The sequence below is a fragment of the Lacerta agilis genome, chromosome 13 (genome assembly GCF_009819535.1).
Source record: "Lacerta agilis isolate rLacAgi1 chromosome 13, rLacAgi1.pri, whole genome shotgun sequence".
NCBI lineage: Eukaryota > Metazoa > Chordata > Lepidosauria > Squamata > Lacertidae > Lacerta > Lacerta agilis.
In genome coordinates, this window is record NC_046324.1 from 36,684,901 (window position 1) to 36,704,135 (window position 19,235).

The 19,235-nt window shown below is 39.6% G+C and overlaps 1 protein-coding gene across 2 annotated transcripts in view; it reads left to right on the forward strand.

The window, feature by feature from the left end:
- MRTFB (myocardin related transcription factor B) overlaps nt 1–19,235 on the forward strand; it is a 90,811-nt gene that overhangs the window by 10,528 nt on the left and 61,048 nt on the right. Inside the window, exons 1-2 of one of the 2 annotated variants that reach the window (XM_033166528.1) lie at nt 12,369–12,426; nt 18,294–18,460. In XM_033166528.1, coding sequence (XP_033022419.1) covers nt 12,380–12,426; nt 18,294–18,460 — 214 coding nt within the window. In that variant the 5' untranslated portion in view covers nt 12,369–12,379. Of the gene's footprint in view, nt 1–12,368; nt 12,427–18,293; nt 18,461–19,235 lie in introns of those variants that run through there. The other variant, XM_033166529.1, reaches the window with a different exon arrangement.

Below are 19,235 nucleotides of genomic sequence, written 5' to 3' on the forward strand. Positions count from 1 at the left end.
CTGCCCCCTCAAATAGGACAACATGACTATCAGCAATGTTACCATATTTATTCAAGTCTAATGTGCTATTGAATCTAATGCGCACCTCAATTTTCAGAACCTTGAAACAAAAAAAAAAATTGCTGGTGAATGTAAATGTGCCATTGAATCTAATGCACACCTTAATTTTCGCAGTGTACCGTAATTTGGTAAAAACGGTGAGCATTAGTTTTGAGTAAATATGGTATGTATTTTAACATTTAGGTCCTGCCAGCATAGCTGCACAGAGCCCTTAGGGAATGAACAACATATTCAATAAAACATACACAATGAAACAGAATAAATTTAAACTATTAATATCATTGCATTAAAAAAACACTCTACAAATGGACAGCAGAAAAAAATGCAAAAACTTGGCTGGTAGATTTGATTCAAGTTTCCTCATGAATCAGTAAGGCCAACAGAATAGTTTTCTTTTAAAAGGCTGGTGAAAATCTAGTTGACCTAGGGCAAGTCTTTCAGGAAAAAAATGCTGCATTTCCTTGCCATCTCAACCTAGCTTGTGACAAAGATGGAGACCTTTGGTGTATGTGTATGGGGCTCGTACTGAAATGATGCTCTCTAAAAATGCCAAATCCATTAGAGCTTTATGGTTGAGCTTTAAAGAACTTTGAATTGTGTTTGGGAGCTATTGTAGATCTCTTGGTGCAAGTTTTATGTGCTCCCAGTAACTCATGATAATGAGGCTGTTGCATCTTGAACCCACTGAAGACTCTGAACAGTCTCCAGATGCAGCTGCTGCCCCACATAGAACATATTGTAGTGATCTAGTCTTAAGCTTATCAAGCATGTAGCCAGGTCACCATTTTCAGGAGTGCTTGCTGCTGACGTACCAGCTTCAGCTGGTCAAATGCTGTCCTTACTGTGACCTGTTGAGGTTCCAAACACAGGTTCCAGAAACATTCCCAAACTGCACACTTGCTCTTTCCTTGAAACTGCTACCCATTCAAATTAGGGGAACCCTCAGCTCCCAGATCAGGTCATTGATGAATATTTCCATCTTAACAAGACTAAGCTACTGCTTATTCACCCTTACCCAATCCTGTCACTTACACCAGGCACCTGTTTATAGCTTTCACCGTGTTATATGATGTCCTCTTGTTCCAAACATCAAGCAAATTTATGCTAGCAAGTTCATGTAAATATCTCAAAACAAAGGGGACAACTGGAATCTTATAGCACCCCATGAGATGGAGCATTAAGCCCCAGCTCCCTGTTCTGAGGCCAATGTAAGATGCAGGAGAATAATAATCACAAAGCAGTGCTTCCAGTCACATAATGTGACCCAGAAGAGGTTCAGGAGATATATCATACTTCCTTGTGCATCTCTTGGCAAAGGTAATCAAAATGGTTTCAGTCCTAAAGCCTAATAATGTGGATCAATATAATCAGTAATATTCAGAAGTCTTTAAATCTGTGTTGCCAACCCTCACGTTTCCTAGCATATTAGAAACTGGCCGTAATTGAGATCCATGTGGGTCATTCTGTCCCCTCCTCCTGAAAAGGTCTTACAGTTGCCTTCAAAGGGGCAGAATAAAGTTTTCCACAGAAGAGAGACAAATCTGGTCAGCCTATTCTGACTCAGGATGGGCAAGAGTAGTTGTACACATGGCTGGATTTGCTTTTTAAAGAACTCTGTATCCTCAGGTATCAAAAACTGAAGCTCTGAAGCAAAATTGATAATTTGAGACTGTGGACATGTCTTACATAGCTAAGTTGAGAGGATTGCTCATTCCCTACAAGCACACACACATACACACAGCTTCCCTAGTACTGTATGTCACAGTACTCCACTGGAGATTGAATTTTATCAGAATGTAAGCCAAGTTGTAATAGGCCTCTTACTATCTGAAAATGTTTCTTTGGATAAAATGATTCAGAGAAACAAGGGCTTCAAGTGGATACCAGCCCATGCTTCTTTATATTTATCCCAATGTCTCTTCTGCTTTATGTTCTCAATTTTCTGGAATACCAGAAAGAATTATAGATTCAAGGACATGGGAAAAGACTCATCAGAGCTATCATATAAACTGCCTGAGTCAACTCCCTATTTCAGAGGCCAGCTAGAGCTTTGACAGCTAATGAGATTGACTGGTAACATTTTGGTAATCCATTGTACCAATCACCTTTAAGGGATGGAACATCTTCAATGACCCACCACTCCTTCCACAGACTAAAGTTAGATATTCTCCATTACCAAAGCAATATTCCCTACCTCAGTGTACCATCACACTGAATGGAATAAAACATGTAATTCAGAGAATCATCTGCAACATGCATTGTGACATAAACATGGAGACAGACATAAGGTGGCACCATGAACTCAGGAGGTCACAACAGGGATCTTGAAATTGTCCAACACTGATAGACCTGAGGAGCTCAAACCAATTCTGATAACAAATCATTGAGCCTGTTACTCAGTAGTCAGTCCACTAACAGAATCCCTGGTTCTCAGGTAGGCAAGCACATGAAATGTTCTCACCTGGCACGGCATAATTGCCAGGTTGGTTCCCTGATAAAGTTCCTGTTTGAATGGTGGCCAAAGTGACGTTGTAGAGCAGCAGCTGTAGGCTCAGTTAGCTCCACTCCTTGAATTCTCCAGAGTTGGAAGAAAGGCCAGAAGCAGGGATAGCCCTTAATGCTGTAATCCCACTTCCTCTTTTCCTCACCTGCTCAGGCTTCACTCAAAAGCCCTACCATCCTGTCCCCCATACATTTATAATAGAGGCATGTTCCACCTTAACAAATAGCATTGTACATTGCTATAACCTGCCCAGGGACCTTTTGGTGGAGGGCAGTTTAAAAATAATAGTACTTAATACTACAAATTAATACTACAAATCAATAGTACTTAAGTTAAAATATTTTCCTTATTAGCAGGGACAAAGAAAAACAAACTTCACTCCATAACCATAGCGTTCTTCTCTAGCTGTCTCCTAGAGAAAACAGTTTCCTTGAGCCTTTGTTCACAATGTAAGGTAAAGGTAAAGGGACCCCTGATCATTAGGTCCAGTCGTGTCCAACTCTGGGGTTGTGACACTCATCTCTCGTTACTGGCGAGGGAGCTGGCGTACAGCTTCCGGGTCATGTGGCTAGCATGACAAAGCCGCTTCTGGCGAACCAGAGCAGCGACGGAAACACTGTTTACCTTCTGCCGGAGCGGTACCTACTTGCACTTTTGACGTGCTTTCAAACTGCTAGGTGGGCAGGAGCTGGGACTGAGCAACGGGAGCTCACCCCATCGCAGGGATTAGAACGCTGACCTTCTGATCAGCAAGCCCTAGGCTCTGGTTTAACCCACAGCGCCACCCGCGTCGTTCACAACATCCCCACCACCATATTATCTTCTCCAATCTCTCTGTTTCTGTCCTTCCTTCCTCCTCCCTCCCTCCCTCCACAGTTTTTTCAAGATGGAAGTCAAAGTGCCATAAATGGGTTTCCAGAATAGTCTTCCAGACCCATTTAGTTTCAGCAAGGCGGTTGCATAATTTGCCTTCTAACTTTGACCTTGATGTCATGCTTGCTCTCTCCAGGACAATTGCTCTTGGGATCACTGCTTTACGCACTGGCTTAGTCTTTTGTTATCCCTGACTGTGCTGGAGTCTAAGTGTGAGAGACATAAACTACTAGAAAGTGCTTCAAACAGTTGAATATTGCAGATCACAACACACCAACAATATTCAGATGCTATGGATCTTGATGTAAAGTGTTTGTATTTATGCACTTCCCTGCCAAAATGAATGTGGAATTAATTTTCAGGTTATTAATGTTTGGAATCTGACTAGCCATTTTTCAAAGTGTTGAAAATTAGGTTAACTCTGGGCATAGTGCCAGTAGAAATGTGAGAGAGGGGCCTCTAGTTATGCTACCCCGTAAGGTTTGATTAAATTGTGAAAACCCAAACAAATCATAAGAAAGACAAAGGCTGCATTCTGCACAATTTTAAAATATCTTTAAGCAGTGATTTCATAAAACAAGTACATTTTTATAGGTATCTTTAGCAAGTCACTCTGCATTTTTTTGTAATGTTCTAATATTAGAAATATGCCGTGAAATTAATAATGTAGTTCATGTTTAAACTGTATTGATATATTTAAAAATCAATAGCTCCAAAGTAACTTTAAAAGCATCAACCTTCTCTCTGCATGTTGAATAAAATGTTCCACTCAGTGCACTTAATATATAAATAAAAGTGTTGAAGCTCCCAGCCTGCCTGGAAGTTCCAGTATCTTGCTCAGAAATCTTTTATGCTAATCCTAGATGTGTGGCTCCAGGCTGAAATTTCTCAGTGATGAGAGGAAACATGGCCTCCACTTGAACAGAGACGTTGTTATTACTGCACATGTTTCAAACCTGAGTGCTGGCATTAAAAAAAAAAAAGTTCTGAAACTGACGTCTTGTGCCAAATCTAGGCATGATGCCCACAGTTTTGTCCTCTGTGCTGTTTGTAGTTTTCTGAGCTGTGGACTCCAGACCTAATATGTGTCTTTTCATAGTTCATGCTGTGGCATGTCTTAGAGCTCGGTCCTATGCATGTTTTGGCTGCGGTTCTAAACACATTTTACAGCAAGTAAGCTCCACTGAGTACAGTGCAATGTATATCTGAGTAAACATGTGTAGCATTCTGTTGTTAGCTGCCTAGTTACCATTTATTTTCCTTGCAAGGATTATTTGCATCCAAAGTCAAAGTGGAGATTTGTGCAGTGGGGAGCCTACATTAACGGTGATTTTATTTTAGGAGCAATGAAGTAATCAAATATGCTGTTCTTAGAGGCTTGAAATTTGTCTGCATTCATGGAGACTTTTTGCTGGTAAATCTGCATCTGTGTAAGTTAACAGGAAATAAGTCCTATTGAGCTTGGGGTGATTTCCTTCTGAGAAAACACATTGGGCTATGAAGGGATAATAATAAGTGGATACTCATTACATATTTATTTTAAAGGGCTCTGAGGCACTCAAGGCAGATCACAACTAATCTGTGGGCAATGAAAGTTTGATCAAAGCCAGAACAAAAACTACAGCAATCAAAAAAGGCTGGGCAGCAGATAATGCCAACCAAAAGCCTTAGTTTGAGTAGAAACTAAATTAATATGTCATAACTGTGATGCAGTCAAAATATTATTCTTGGGGATGAAATCTGTGTATGGAAGTGTACTTATATATAGCATCTAAATATGAACATGCCTTCTGCATTTTGGAAAAATGCATACTTTGAATTGGATATTAACAGTTACTTGCATTGATTACCATAAAAATTCCAAAACACTTTGGTTCCTGTCTGAAGATAGATGTCACAGTACGTGGCCTATGACAGCAGATGTGAATATTGTATATGTTTGCCATCCACCTTGTAATACTGTTGTAATACCCCAACTATGTGGCTGGGTAGTGTCTGTGAGATTATCATTGGACAATTCTCATCCTATTTTGAATCCTAACAATGGATTCCATGCACAGAAGCCCTATTCCACACACAAGAAGAGAAGCATGGAAAATACATTATAGCAACTCAGGCATTGCATGAAATGCTATGGAAGGATAGTCTGATTACCATGCAATACCGTAATTCACACACATCTCTGTTCACTCACTGTAATACATTAAAAACCGTTTTGTGAAACTGTAGGTAGATAAGCAAATACTGAAAACAAATGTTAAAATATAGATATCCTTTCCCCACCTCCTTTAAAATGCTTGAGAGAGATCTGCCGTTGTTGTCAAGGCTCTGTTGTTACCATAGATGCAGTTCTGAACTAAATAGAGCTGCTTAGTCCTTTATGGAGAATCACAAATATTGCATTAGTAGCACAACCCTTCAAAAACCAACAGGAACCTAAAGAACCATAAGCCACTGTTCTCAGCAGGATGACACTGCTTTATTTTGCTCTTTATTGTCACTTTTATATGTATTTCCACTTTTAACTTCACACATTTGAAAGGTGCCTAGAAAAATATGCCTTCTCTTCTTCCTCCACTGCCTCCCATTTTTAAAAATACACTATTTACATGGTGCTCTAGATTGCTGACCAGGTTTCCTCAAATTATTCAGTGGGCCACAAAATATTTATTGAATTTCTGTTCTAAAATTTCCAATGGACATCTGTCAAAGAGATAATTGGTTCATGCCCAATTAGCTTCACAAATGCTATAGCATTAGGCATTCTCAGTCACCAGCTGCACCTCAACATGTAATCTTTTGTTTTAAGGTGTCAAATCAGTTCTGGCCTAGTTTTTTAAAACAATATGAGAATGAGTGAACTAACACACCAAAATAAATAACACGATGGTAGAAAAAAACAAAGAAGGAACTTAATGGGTTTTACCCAACTAACTTTTACTCAGAGTAAACCCATTGAAATCAATATATCATAATTCCAGGTAGGTAGCTATGTTGGTCTGCCATAGTCAAAACAAAATAAAATAAAAATTCCTTCCAGTAGCACCTTAGAGACCAACTAAGTTTGTTCTTGGTATGAGCTTTTGTATGCTACTGGAAGGAATTGTTTATTTTATTTTGTTTTGAATATATCAATAAGTTCATGTATTTAATATTTTGGTATATTTTAATGTAAAATATATTTTGGTTATCACTAATACTCAATATTGTGTGTGTATCCTATGACCATGATGGTCAAAACAATAACAATAAATTGTACAATACAATCTATGCTCGATAGGACTAATATGGGATACAACTTGACTTTTATAAGTGCTTGTATCCAGTTTATTTTTTTAAAGATACGTCAACAAATTCCAGGAAATTGAAAATTACCCTATCTGGTCTCCAGTGCTTTAGCAGGGTCCTTCATGTTTGCATAATACAGTGTGTCACAAGCAAGAAAGCAGAAGAGGTTAGGTCTTGTATCAATAGACTAAAGGTGTTGTTCATCTCTACATAGTTCTATCCTTATTCCAGATATCATGATATATCAGTATATTGCAATGTTGAAAACCAGATATTGCTCAGCCCTAGTGATGAGACATCTTTCCTTGGTTAGAATGTGAGTATTTAAGCAGTCAGGGTTCTTTACAAGATCCATTTGTTTATCTGGGTACGAGGTTTCATTTTGCTGATATGTATTCATCCCTGAAAAGCAGAGTGTCATCTCTAAGGTGAAATTAAACCTAGTATGCATCTCCATCAAAGGTGTTGTAATACACATGCTGCCACATCTCTGTTGCTTTATTTTGTGTCATTTTATATTCAACCCTTCCTTGAAAGTGCTAAAGGCAGTGTACATTATTCTCTTCCACTGTCCCGTCTCTCTCCCCTCCCTCCCATTTCAGTTGCTCTGTGAGAGAGGGTCTGGCCCAAGTTACCTGGTGATCTTCATTTCTGAGTAGGAATATGAACTTGGGCCTCTCTGGTTTTATTATCATATACTTGTACGATGGCCATACCTCTAGCTAATAGTAGAGTCTTTAATTTGATTTTTAAATACCTGTTTAGGGGTCCAGTTGGTGCAAAATGTGTATGTATGTTAAATCAACTGAAGATTAAACATTTTCATTGAATCAAGTGCAACCTTTCCTTGTCCCTTCTTAAAGAGGTTGGCAATGGCATATGGAAATGTAGTTAATTGTGAGTTTACCGGCTAAGAAGGATTTTATAATGGACGGTTTTGGTTCCTGGGATTCAAAACTTAATGAATTTAGGCATAATACTCAGCCATGTGCTTATGCAGTTAGGGATTTTGGGTTTTGCTTATACAGACGCTTCAGGTTACAGACGCTTCAGGTTACAGACTCCGCTAACCCAGAAATAGTACCTCTGGTTAAGAACTTTGCTTCAGGATGAGAACAGAAATTGGGCGGCGGCGCGGCAGCGGCAGCAGGAGGCCCCATTAGCTAAAGTGGTGCTTCAGGTTAAAACAGTTTCAGGTTAAGAACGGACCTCCAGAATGAATTAAGTTCTTAACCCGAGGTACCACTGTAATAGAATATTAATCTCAAAATAGAAGATGTAGAGTGCATTGGACCTGGTGTGATAGTGTGAATTCTGTGGAATTTTCAGTGAAACAAATGTATGAGCGGCATTACTATTAAGATACATAGGTGTTCTCAACGCTTAGGTTATAAGCGAAGGTAGTAGCCAAAGAAAATATCTGTGCAAATATTTTCAAAGTCCTGTTTCTGTGTTTTTAAAGCAGGTATGGAAAAGCATGTGTCTCTTTGTACATCCTCCTCCTTTAAGGCATATGAGGAAGAGATTCAATATACATATTAAACTGAAGTCTAATTATTAACTGAATTGCTGTTTTTGAGTAGCACTTGCAAGTGTTGCAATTAAGTGATACAATTAGCTTCCATGGAAGCAAATTCTTAGGTGTTACCTTGGTTGCAAACTATTCTGCCTGAAATGGATATTGTGTTATTTGTTATAGAACTACTTTTAAGTTCCCCCTGTTGATCTGTTAACAACTGATCAAGCTTCAATATACTGTACTTTTCCGGGTATAAGATGAGGTTTTTTTTACTCTAAAATAATGTTTAAAAATGGGGGACGTCTTGTACACGGATAGTGCATAGGGGGGATGGGTGATTGGTTGCAGCCGTGAGCAGGAGCTTGTCAGCGGTGATTTGGTGTGTGATTTGTTGCTGCTGCAAGGGCTGCTTTGGATTGGCTGCTAGTGCAGTAATTGTATGGGTGATTGGTTGCTGTGGAAAGGGCTGTTGCGGATTGGCTGCCACTGTGGCAAATGGGCGTGCGATTGGCGAGCGGGCACACATCTGTTGGATTCCGCGATGCAAGCGATATAAGTGTTTTCATTGTGGTTAGTGATTTTTGGCACCCCCCCAAAAAAGCTCAACATCTCTGGGCTATCCTCCCCCCAAATAGCTCAACAACTCTGGGCCATGCCATCTCCCTCCAGTTTCTTAAATGTGAATCCCCAAAATAGGGGTCGTCTTATACAGGGGGGCATGTTATACACGGAAAAATACAGTATCACATAAAATTGTGCTACTGTATTTACGCTATTAGAATAAATGTTATTCACAGAAGTTCATGTACAGGAAAAAGCAGCTGGAAAAGTGTCCTGTTGTACACATAGGAAACAAACATGAATTTCCTTCCTCTGTAGTTTAATTCTAACGTTTTCCTTGCTTTGTTTGAATCAAGGGCTTGCTGGATGTGAATAAACAGAGCAGCACCTGCAAATTTGTCATAAATGGAAATAGCTTGATAGCTAAGCATAACAATGAAATCATAAAGAAATTTAACTGTTTATTAAAAGCTCAGTAAACATCTATCAACATTAAGAAAATACATGAAAATACTGTAAAGGAGAAGAAATATTGCGTAAGAGTTTATGAGCATTTCATGTGGGGGATTCCATTCCCAGCCCCCACATGAATTGGTGGGACGCATATGAACACACCTCTACCCTGTTATGCCCTCATTACGCCCTTTTAATGATGTGTTTTGTGATCCTTTCCATCAGTTCCAGGTTCGGTGCAGTGCATGTGTCTTTCAGACGTGCATTAATCAGTCATTGCCTGTATTGTTTTTAGAAATCAGTGCTGAATGGCAATATCTCCAGCTAAAATATCTTTTGGTGTCTCTTTATGAACTGTCAGCTTTGAGGGCCTCAGCATCTCCTATAGTGTTGGAGAAAATAGTTGTATCTTTGGCAGAAAGCTAAAGCCATAATAGTAGTTTATAAATGTTTATTGCAATGTTGTTAAGTGGATATTCATGATCTTGGATATGAATGGAATATGGAGTTAATGTTTCAATTCATTTCGAATCCAGTGACCACTAATGCTTGTACATGGAATAGCAAAGTGTAGATGTCATGATGTCTGAACTGGGGCAATGTTGTCCACTTTATCTTTCTTGCTGTTATTTTACCTAAGATATGTAAATGTCTTTGGAAGTACTGAGTGAAAAACATCCCCAACCTGGTGCTCTCCAGGTGATTTGCACCACAATTCCCATCACCCCTGACCATTGACTATGTTGGCTAGTACTGATGGTAGCTGTAATCAAAAACATATGGAGGGTACCAGGTTGGGAAGGCTGCTCTAAAGGCTACCATAATTACAATGAAACAGCCTGGCACCTTTTTTATGTGACTTTCCCTAAGCAAAAACTATGCAAGCAAACTTTTTGTGAACTACCGTAGTACCCATCAGTTTCACTATCTTTGTTCAGACTGCAGTATTGGAATTTGACAATTGGGAACTTCCTGTATCTTTTTGGCAGATGCATGGGCATCAGAAGATTATGTGTAGTGGAATATTGGTGGTCATTAGTGTGTAGATTTGGAGTGTCAAGTAATGGGTGAATGAACACGTTGTGCTGTTAAAAGTGATAAGCCCGGCAGCAAATATTATTTGTATATTTTTTTTTTTACCTTTTTTGCCACATAATTCATATGTATTATCAGAATTTTCTTCTGATAGTGAATTAGAGCAGAAAAACCTCAGGTATCTGGGATTTAAATGCCTAAAGATCTGCTTCTGGTGTCTAGGCATTTAAAATATTAAATCAGTTCCGTATAAGGTTTGCACTTTAGAAACTTTTGTGCTGGCTTCAGTCAAAGCTGGTGTTTCCCTGTTTGTAAAATGCCCTCCCTAGTGACATCCATCCGTCCCCATCATTATTAACTTTCAAGAGGCATTTGAAAACACTCCTGTGTATTACCCATGCATTTTGGTGACTGAAGAAAACTGTTCCTAGGAACTATGAGATCACTTCATGAAATAATGTTTTTAACTGTAAGTCCGCTCCACTTAACCATGGGGAGTGTTGCAGTGCAGTGGACCACGTGGCCACCCACTCTCCTCCAGGGGCGGGGGACGTAGTCCCAGCCTCGTCATCAGCTAGCCAGCCAATCAGAGGGCTTCCTCTTTGCTGGCTTCCTCAATCTCCCACCCTCCCTCCCTACTTGCAGGTTTTCTTAACTGGCCTTGTTATGGACCTCGGTGGGTCGCCGTTGAGGGGCCTGGCAGGATTTTTTCCACTTGGCAAATTGGCTTGATCCATTTGGTTTTCACCTACCTCATAGCAATCGTCACAACTTTGTAAGGTTTGGCGGTTAGGTATTGGGTGACCTTATGACGGGGGAGGGAAGGTCTGGCCATCGCCTGCCCCTCCAAGCTTAAGGGTATTCCGTTAAAGGAATCTGGGTGTGTGGATCTTGTCCAAAGCTGGGGCGGGGCTGGGGCCATGCCACGACCCCTTCGGGAACCCTGGGGGGAGCTCGAGTTGGTTTGCATCGATGGGGCTCCCCCTACCGGTGGTTTACCCTTACTGGACTCCCTGCGCAACGGGCAGGAGTCAGATATAGTCTGATCTATTCAATGCCTAAGCCAATACCGCTCACATTCTGTAACCAATAAAGTTGTGGCCAAAATTTGCCCAATAACATTAACCCAATATTCTGTGTCCTGGTGTTTTATTCATTCGAGGGGGTGGTTGCGGGGTCTCGACACGCAACTGCTTTTATAATGCTTTTAACTGTAGTTGCTTTTTAAATGTTTTAACTATAATTGTTTTTAGGATATTTTAATTGTTTTAGTATTTTTTCATTTTTAAATTATGTGTGTTTGCCACCCTGGGCTCCTTTGGGAGGAAGGGTGAGATATAAATGCAATATATAAATATGTGAACCTGGACAAAAATGTTTTCTAGTGCTATCTATGGCAGTTCAAAACTTGCTGCATATAATTTTTGAATGCTTGTTTTCCTTGGAATATCCACAGTTGGAGGCAGCAATGCTTCCAAATACCAGTTGCTGGAAACCACGGGGGAAAGTGCTCTTGTGCTCATGTTCTGCTTGCTGGTTTCCCACAGGCATCTGGTTGACCACTGTGAGAATGGGATGCTGGACTAGAATGGGATGCTGGGCCATTGGTCTGATCCAGCAGGCTATTTTTACATTCTTTCACTCCATGTTGAAGTATATGTTTTGAAATTTGTGGTATAGCCATTGATCACTTTCTTGGCCTTCCTATTTTTCACATGCCCTTTGTAACGGTTGTCAAAGAGAGCAAGAGTTATTTTGCCTTAGTTCATAACATTTGTTTTCCTCCAATCAATGCTCTTTTTATATTGCATATATCCATAGCAATAAGAATTGAGAGTAACTGGAGCAACAGTTGCTAGGTACTATGACTCTGTTTCCTAGTTTTTATTAGAATTCATAAGTAAGCCTTTATGAATAAAAGAAGAAATATAATAGAAAAGGCAAATAAAGCCTAACTTCATTTATATGCAGATAATTTGACATTTCAGTCATAAGAAATTTGGATTTCCAAAATGCATCTTAGCAAGTGATTAATTTTTGGCATTTTAAACTGTCCTAATTTATGTTTCCCCGCAGTTTAATTTCAAATGGAGGCAAACGTACAGCAAAGCTGTTGGTACACTTCTGATTTCATGTACGTGTAGTGGAATTTAGTTCCATATGAGCATATGCAATTAAATTAAATTGAATTTTATCTTATTGATGGAAATGGTGCTGAAGTCACTAAGCAATTTACATTTGTGTAAGAATTTTTTTTTTTTATAAGATTTTATTATTTTCTATTCAGACAAAAGAAAAACATAGCATAAACAATAACAACACAAAAATGCAATACATAAACACAACACAAAACACAATCAAACAATTACAATAAAAAGAAACATATACAAACCTTTAAACTAACACTTATCCTCTTACTTTTCTTATTACTATCTTCTCTATTTTGGGGACTTCCCCCATTCCCTCCACTGTCTTCAAAATCATATATATCTTCTGGGTAGCTTTTATATCTTATTCTATTCACATTTGCTCAGTTTTAATGCGCTTTGCTTTACTTAACCATATCTTAACTTAAACACCAAATCTTAACACATTTCTAACAATTAAATCTTTCACACAAAATATCTTACTAACACTTTTATCTAGCGTATACCTGCTAAAGCCGCTATTCTATTTAATTCTGCTCAAATATTCAATTTTACTGATTTAACTAGATAGTCTTTGAATTTCTTCCAATCCCGTGACACCTTCTCCTCCCTCTGGTACATTTGTGTAAGAATTTTAATAGGAATTCTGCTCTGAAAGATTCTCTTAATGATGTATCTATTTCAATGAACATGTGGGAGTTTGGGGAATGTATAATGTCATAAAATGGGAGCAGGGTTATGACAAGCTATGCTTTCTAAAAGCTTATTATTAAGCAGTTAGCAGCTACATATGATTGTAAACTTGATGAAACCCCAAAGCCACTTCTTTTTTCTATATATGTAACTATAGTTAGCCTTAGAGATGCACTTGACTGTTTATAATGTACAGTGGTACCTCAGGTTACATATGCTTCAGGTTACATACGCTTCAGGTTACATACTCTGCTAACCCAGAAATAGTACCTCGGGTTAAGAACTTTGCTTCAGGATGAGAACAGAAATCGGGCGGTGGTGGCGCGGTGGCAGCAGGAGGCCCATTAGCTAAAGTGGTGCTTCAGGCTTAACCTGAGGTACCACTGTACAAAGAAGCACATTTTCTGGAACATAGGCATGGAAGTTTCCAAAATCTGCTTTCCCACTGCCCAAAAATAGCATATAAATTAAGGAAACATGAATTAATGTATTTTAGCGACCCTACCCCTCAGTTCTTTAACCTGATATTCTAGGCTCCCTATGAATTTTCTTTATTTGAAATCGTATATTACCTAATTAGCTGTGCTTTACGCACTTTTAAACTAAGCTTTCCCAGTCTTCTAGCTCCTTTGAACTCCCAACGGTGCCACCTAGCATGGCCAATGGTCAGGAATGATGTGAATTGTAGTCCAAAACATATAGAGGGCAACAAGTTGAAGGAAGGCTGCTCTACATCTTTGCTCTCTCCCCATCTGAGAAAACTAGTGGTTGGGATCCCAAATATTTGGTTAGTCCTAGAGGTTTTAACCACTAGGAATTTCATATCTACCACCAAACCTAACATCTTTTACAGCTAAACGATGCTCTTGACTCCCAATGTGTATGTGGCTTTGTTTAGTTGAATTATTGTAGCTTTTAAAAATAAAATAATAATAATAATAATATAATAATAATATAGAGCATGACCTAGCCAATGCTATACACTTTAATCTCCAATTTATTTCAGTGGAATAGTTAAACATGTGCTTAAGCAGAGAACATTAAAGCACAGATGGTAGTGACACTGTGACAGAAGAAAATGTGTTTCTAAAAAATTAAACACCATTAACTGGAATATCTCTGCCTCTGACCTACCAGCAAGTGGCCCCTTTGCCACTCTGGTAACCTATGAATCAAATATCAAATGTTACTTCTTGTGATAATTGTGGGACTTGAGACTCCAGCACACCATGGAAGAGCAGATGGTTGAAAGCATGTATACCACACATTTTTAAAAGGTTGATTGTTGAGAAGGCAGCGCTTCAAATGAAAAGCCTTCCAATCTGTAAAGGCTTTTAAAGGTAATCACCTGCACTTTTAACTGGGTCTGGAAACAAATTGGTAGCTAATGCGGTTGTATCAACAGGGATGTTACATGCTCTAAGTAAGTATCTCCATTTAATAGCCTGGCTGTGGGAGTATGGGAGGTGATGGTGGAGTGGCTTGATTGCATGTCAATATCCCGACCCCTCCCACGGTGAAATAAAGACACAGGACTCAGAAAGTAAGGTTAATGGGCATGAAAAGGCCACAACTTTATTGGTTACGGATGTTGAGCGGTATTGGCTTAGGCATTGAAACTAACCGACTATATCCGGCTCCAGTAGGTCATGTTGGCAGTCTGGGAAGGGTTAACCACTGATGGGAGAGCCCTGCTGCTGCACATCAGCTGGGAGCAGGAAGCAAGAGGCCGAGCCCTGGCCACATGCCTGTTTAAATGCAACCAGCCACCTGTCGGCCGCACTGGTTGGTTAGCCAGCCAGGCGCCGTGCCCAGGGCTCAGCCAATAGCGTCAGGGGATGAAGCCATCCCCTGTGCATGTGAAGGGCTCGTGATGCCTGCAACCCCCCCGTCCTTTCTATGGGCGGAAGGGGCTTAGCCAGCAAGATGAACAAATAGTTTTCTTGCTCCTGGTTTTATCTGCTAATACATCAACTTAGCAGACCTGATGCTTGAACTGAAAGAAATGCTTTAAAACATGGACAATGAAACAAAGATCTCAGCAACAGTTAGATCTGAGTTTAAAGTCCCATATTCCGATCTGAAATAGATTCGAATTGCTAAGAACTTAGGGAGACAAAACTGAATATTACATGGCAAAGAGCTACCTGAAGCTGTAACAAAATGCCATACTTGTGGGGATGGGGAAAGGGCCAGGCGAGAGTATAGATTGTAGAATTAAAATGGGAAATTATTCAGGCTTGGACTTAAAGCTAATATAGCTAATCTGTTAGAAAAAATGGTCTGTGAGAAATAGAAGGGGAAATGCAATGCACTTTTTACTCCACTGCATCAGTTACAGTTGTCCTGATGTGAAATTGATAGAACATGACATTAAGAAAGAGGTCTCTAGGAGTGGATTATTTGCTTAATTTCCATACCTTTGCAAATGGTGGTGGTCAGCAACAATAAATCCAAGTCTCACCAGGGAATGATCCATCCATGTTAATGGGGGGCGACTCAGTGCCCACCCCTGCAATCATCCCCAGCCCACTTGGTGGCAAACAGTGTTAACACATCCTAATGAATCTTCCCAAGTTAAAGAATGGCCACTACACAAGTTTTATACTGCTTGCACAGTGGTATTACTTGTGAAATCAAGGCCATAGTAGTATACAGGTATATGAATATTACTGGCACTCATTAGTGACCTTGGCTAGGACAGAAAGAACATTTGACTGTGGAATAGAAGGCAAGCAAGGCTGGATAATAAAAAAGGCTTCAAGAGGAGAGATGAGTCATAGACATACAAAGATAAAAGCTTTGCAAATGATACACCCACAGAATTTATAAGCAACATTTTACTTTAGCTCTTATTAATGGGAGTTTTGAGAAATTATGTAAGAACTTTAAAGGGCTCACTCTTAACTTGATGGGAGGTTATGAAAGAGAATATGTAGCTAGAATATTCCACTTGGGAATCAGAAAGCTTTTTAATAATAATTATAATAATTATAATTATAATATTCTGTTAATATTAGTAGCTACTTACTTTAGCTGGACAGCTGTTAAGAGTTGTATGGAAATCAAGGGTTGTATGGAGACAGTTTGTAAAAACAAACAAACCCCAATATTTGATTATTATTTTGCCTTTGTGTGTGTCTATTAAAAAGACAAGAAAATATATATTTGCTCATGCTTTAATAACCACAGATTTGTATAACAGCATTATAATATTGGCGGTTTTATTTTCAATCCTTTTGCTATGGATTCCTAGTATGGAGTTTACTCTTTCATAGCAGTATTGTTTTCCACTGACATTTTCATCAAGGCATCCACCAGTAGTAGCCAAGAGTCCCTTTTCTGTTCAGTCATTTGCAATCATCTGTATACATAATTAACATTAGTTCTTATGTGGTCCCCATGGAGAAAAGGTATTTAAAGTTACCTGGGCTTCCTTTGACACCTTAAAAAAATTACTCAGATTATGGTTCTAGATTCAGGTAGGTAGCTGTGTTGGTCTGACACAGTCGAAATATATAAAAAAATTAAAAAATTGTCCAGTAGCACCTTAGAGACCAACTAAGTTTGTTCTTGGTATAAGCTTTCGTGTGCATGCACACTTCTTCAGATACAAATTATGGTGTCTGTGAAAAATGGTACTCAGTTGGGCTGTTCTTAACTTGCTATGTGAATACATATTTTGTTTTATTTTGTTTTATTGAGAGCCAAACTGCATATGCAAACTGAACCTCATGACTTTTTTTTAGATTGAAAGTGGAGAAATGGTGGGGGATGGAAATGGGGGGACTTAATATTTTGTTGTTGTTCAGTCGTTCAGTCGTGTCCGACTCTTCGTGACCCCATGGACCAGAGCACGCCAGGCACGCCTATTCTTCACTGCCTCTTGCAGTTTGGCCAAACTCATGTTAGTAGCTTCGAGAACACTGTCCAACCATCTCATCCTCTGTCGTCCCCTTCTCCTTGTGCCCTCCATCTTTCCCAACATCAGGGTCTTTTCCAGGGAGTCTTCTCTTCTCATGAGGTGGCCAAAGTACTGGAGCCTCAACTTCAGGATCTGTCCTTCTAGTGAGCACTCAGGGCTGATTTCTTTGAGAATGGATAGGTTTGATCTTCTTGCAGTCCATGGGACTCTCAAGAGTCTCCTCCAGCACCATAATTCAAAAGCATCAATTCTTCGGCGATCAGCCTTCTTGATGGTCCAGCTCTCACTTCCATACATTACTACTGGGAAAACCATAGCTTTAACTATACGGACCTTTGTCGGCAAGGTGATGTCTCTGTTTTAAGATGCTGTCTAGGTTTATCATTGCTTTTCTCCCAAGAAGCAGGCGTCTTCTAATTTCGTGACTGTTGTCACCATCTGCAGTGATCATGGAACCCAAGAAAGTGAAATCTCTCACTGCCTCCATTTCTTCCACTTCTATTTGCCAGGAGGTGATGGGACCAGTGGCCATGATCTTAGTTTTTTGATGTTGAGTTTCAGACCATATTTTGCGCTCTCCTCTTTCACCCTCATTAAAAGGTTCTTTAATATTTTACCTGATTGCAATTTCCAGTTTCCTTGCATCAGATCCTCCTTGTGGGGGAAATATCCAGGGGTAAATGGGAAGTTTTGCATTTATTTCTTTAACCTTAAGATTAGTTTCAATAGATTATGGGAACTTGGGGGCTGTACCCAAAGGCTTAAGGATAAAAGAGGGTTTTGCAAAGGGTTTTAAAGTAGGTAAAGGTAACATAAAGGACCCTGGACGGTTAAGCCCAGTCAAAGGTGACTATGGGGTGCTGCGCTCATCTCGCTTCAGGCAGAGAGCCAGCGTTTGTCCACAGACAGTTTTCTGAGTCATGTGGCCAGCATGACTAAATCACTTTTGGTGCAACACACAGGTGTTCTAGCATACTGTTTTGGGCATAAGGGGCATCAAAGGAGAGTGAACAGAGTTATCTGAGGGAACAGAAGACTTTTGGAAGGAGGTATGAATGGGTAAAGATAGGTATCCATAGGAGGAGAGAGATAAAGGGGCCATGATGATAGAAGGCTTTGAAGGTAAGAATAACTTGTGGTTCTAGGTGTAGTTGTTGAATATCTGCATGTGATTACTTTTGATCCATTTTGACAACTTGTTGGCACTAAACTGTCCTCTGTTGTCAATATTTCCAGGTATTTGAACACAATGGAACACTTGGGAACAGTAGAGCCAGAAGATGATTCGGGATTATTACCACGCCTAGCACCTAGTCCACACAGTGAGGCAGTTGCTCATGAATTTCAGGAACTCTCCTTGCAACCCATCCAATGTTTGCCTCCCCTCAATGAAAGGAAGAACGGTGAGTACAAAATATGACAGATATTTGGTGTAGCTATTAAACAAAACTGAATTGTTACTTTTTTATTTAAGTGTTCTGTGATTTTACGCCCACTGAAAAATGAATATCTGAATGTTGTCCAATAATGTTGCAAAATATGTCATATACTCTACCATAAACATTTATACATGTTTCCCTGCTTGAAATACCAGGTGTTTATCCAGTGCTTGCCTAATATATTCAGCACATCTGATGAATGCTGAGTACTTCCAGAAATACTAATATCTAGTTTTGGAGTTATCAGTTTTACATTTACTTTACTGGGCATTTATGGAACTAGTGGTTGCTCATTTCATTTCTTCCTTTTCTATTTCTTTTGGCTAAGAGACAGGAGATTTTAATCAGGGCATGTCTGTTCTAAAACTGAAACATGTTTCCATTTGGTGTGGTCTTCATTTTTTGGATTTGTTTAGCAAAGCTTACATTTGTATGTGGTCATCTGCTGCTTGTTCCCTGTACTGTTGTTTCTTATGTACTTGGAGCTGTGTTCTGAGGCATTTGGGTTTACCTTAAAGAGATACCTGGCTATAATTTGTGCACTCCTAACAGTAAACGCGGGACGCGAGTGGCGCTGTGGTCTAAACCACAGAGCCTAGGGCTTGCCGATCAGAAGTTTGGTGGTTTGAATCCCTGCGACGGGGTGAGCTCCTGTTGCTCGGTCCCTGATCCTGCCAACCTAGTAGTTTGAAAGCACATCAGTGTGCAAGTAGATAAATAGGCACTGCTCCGGCAGGAA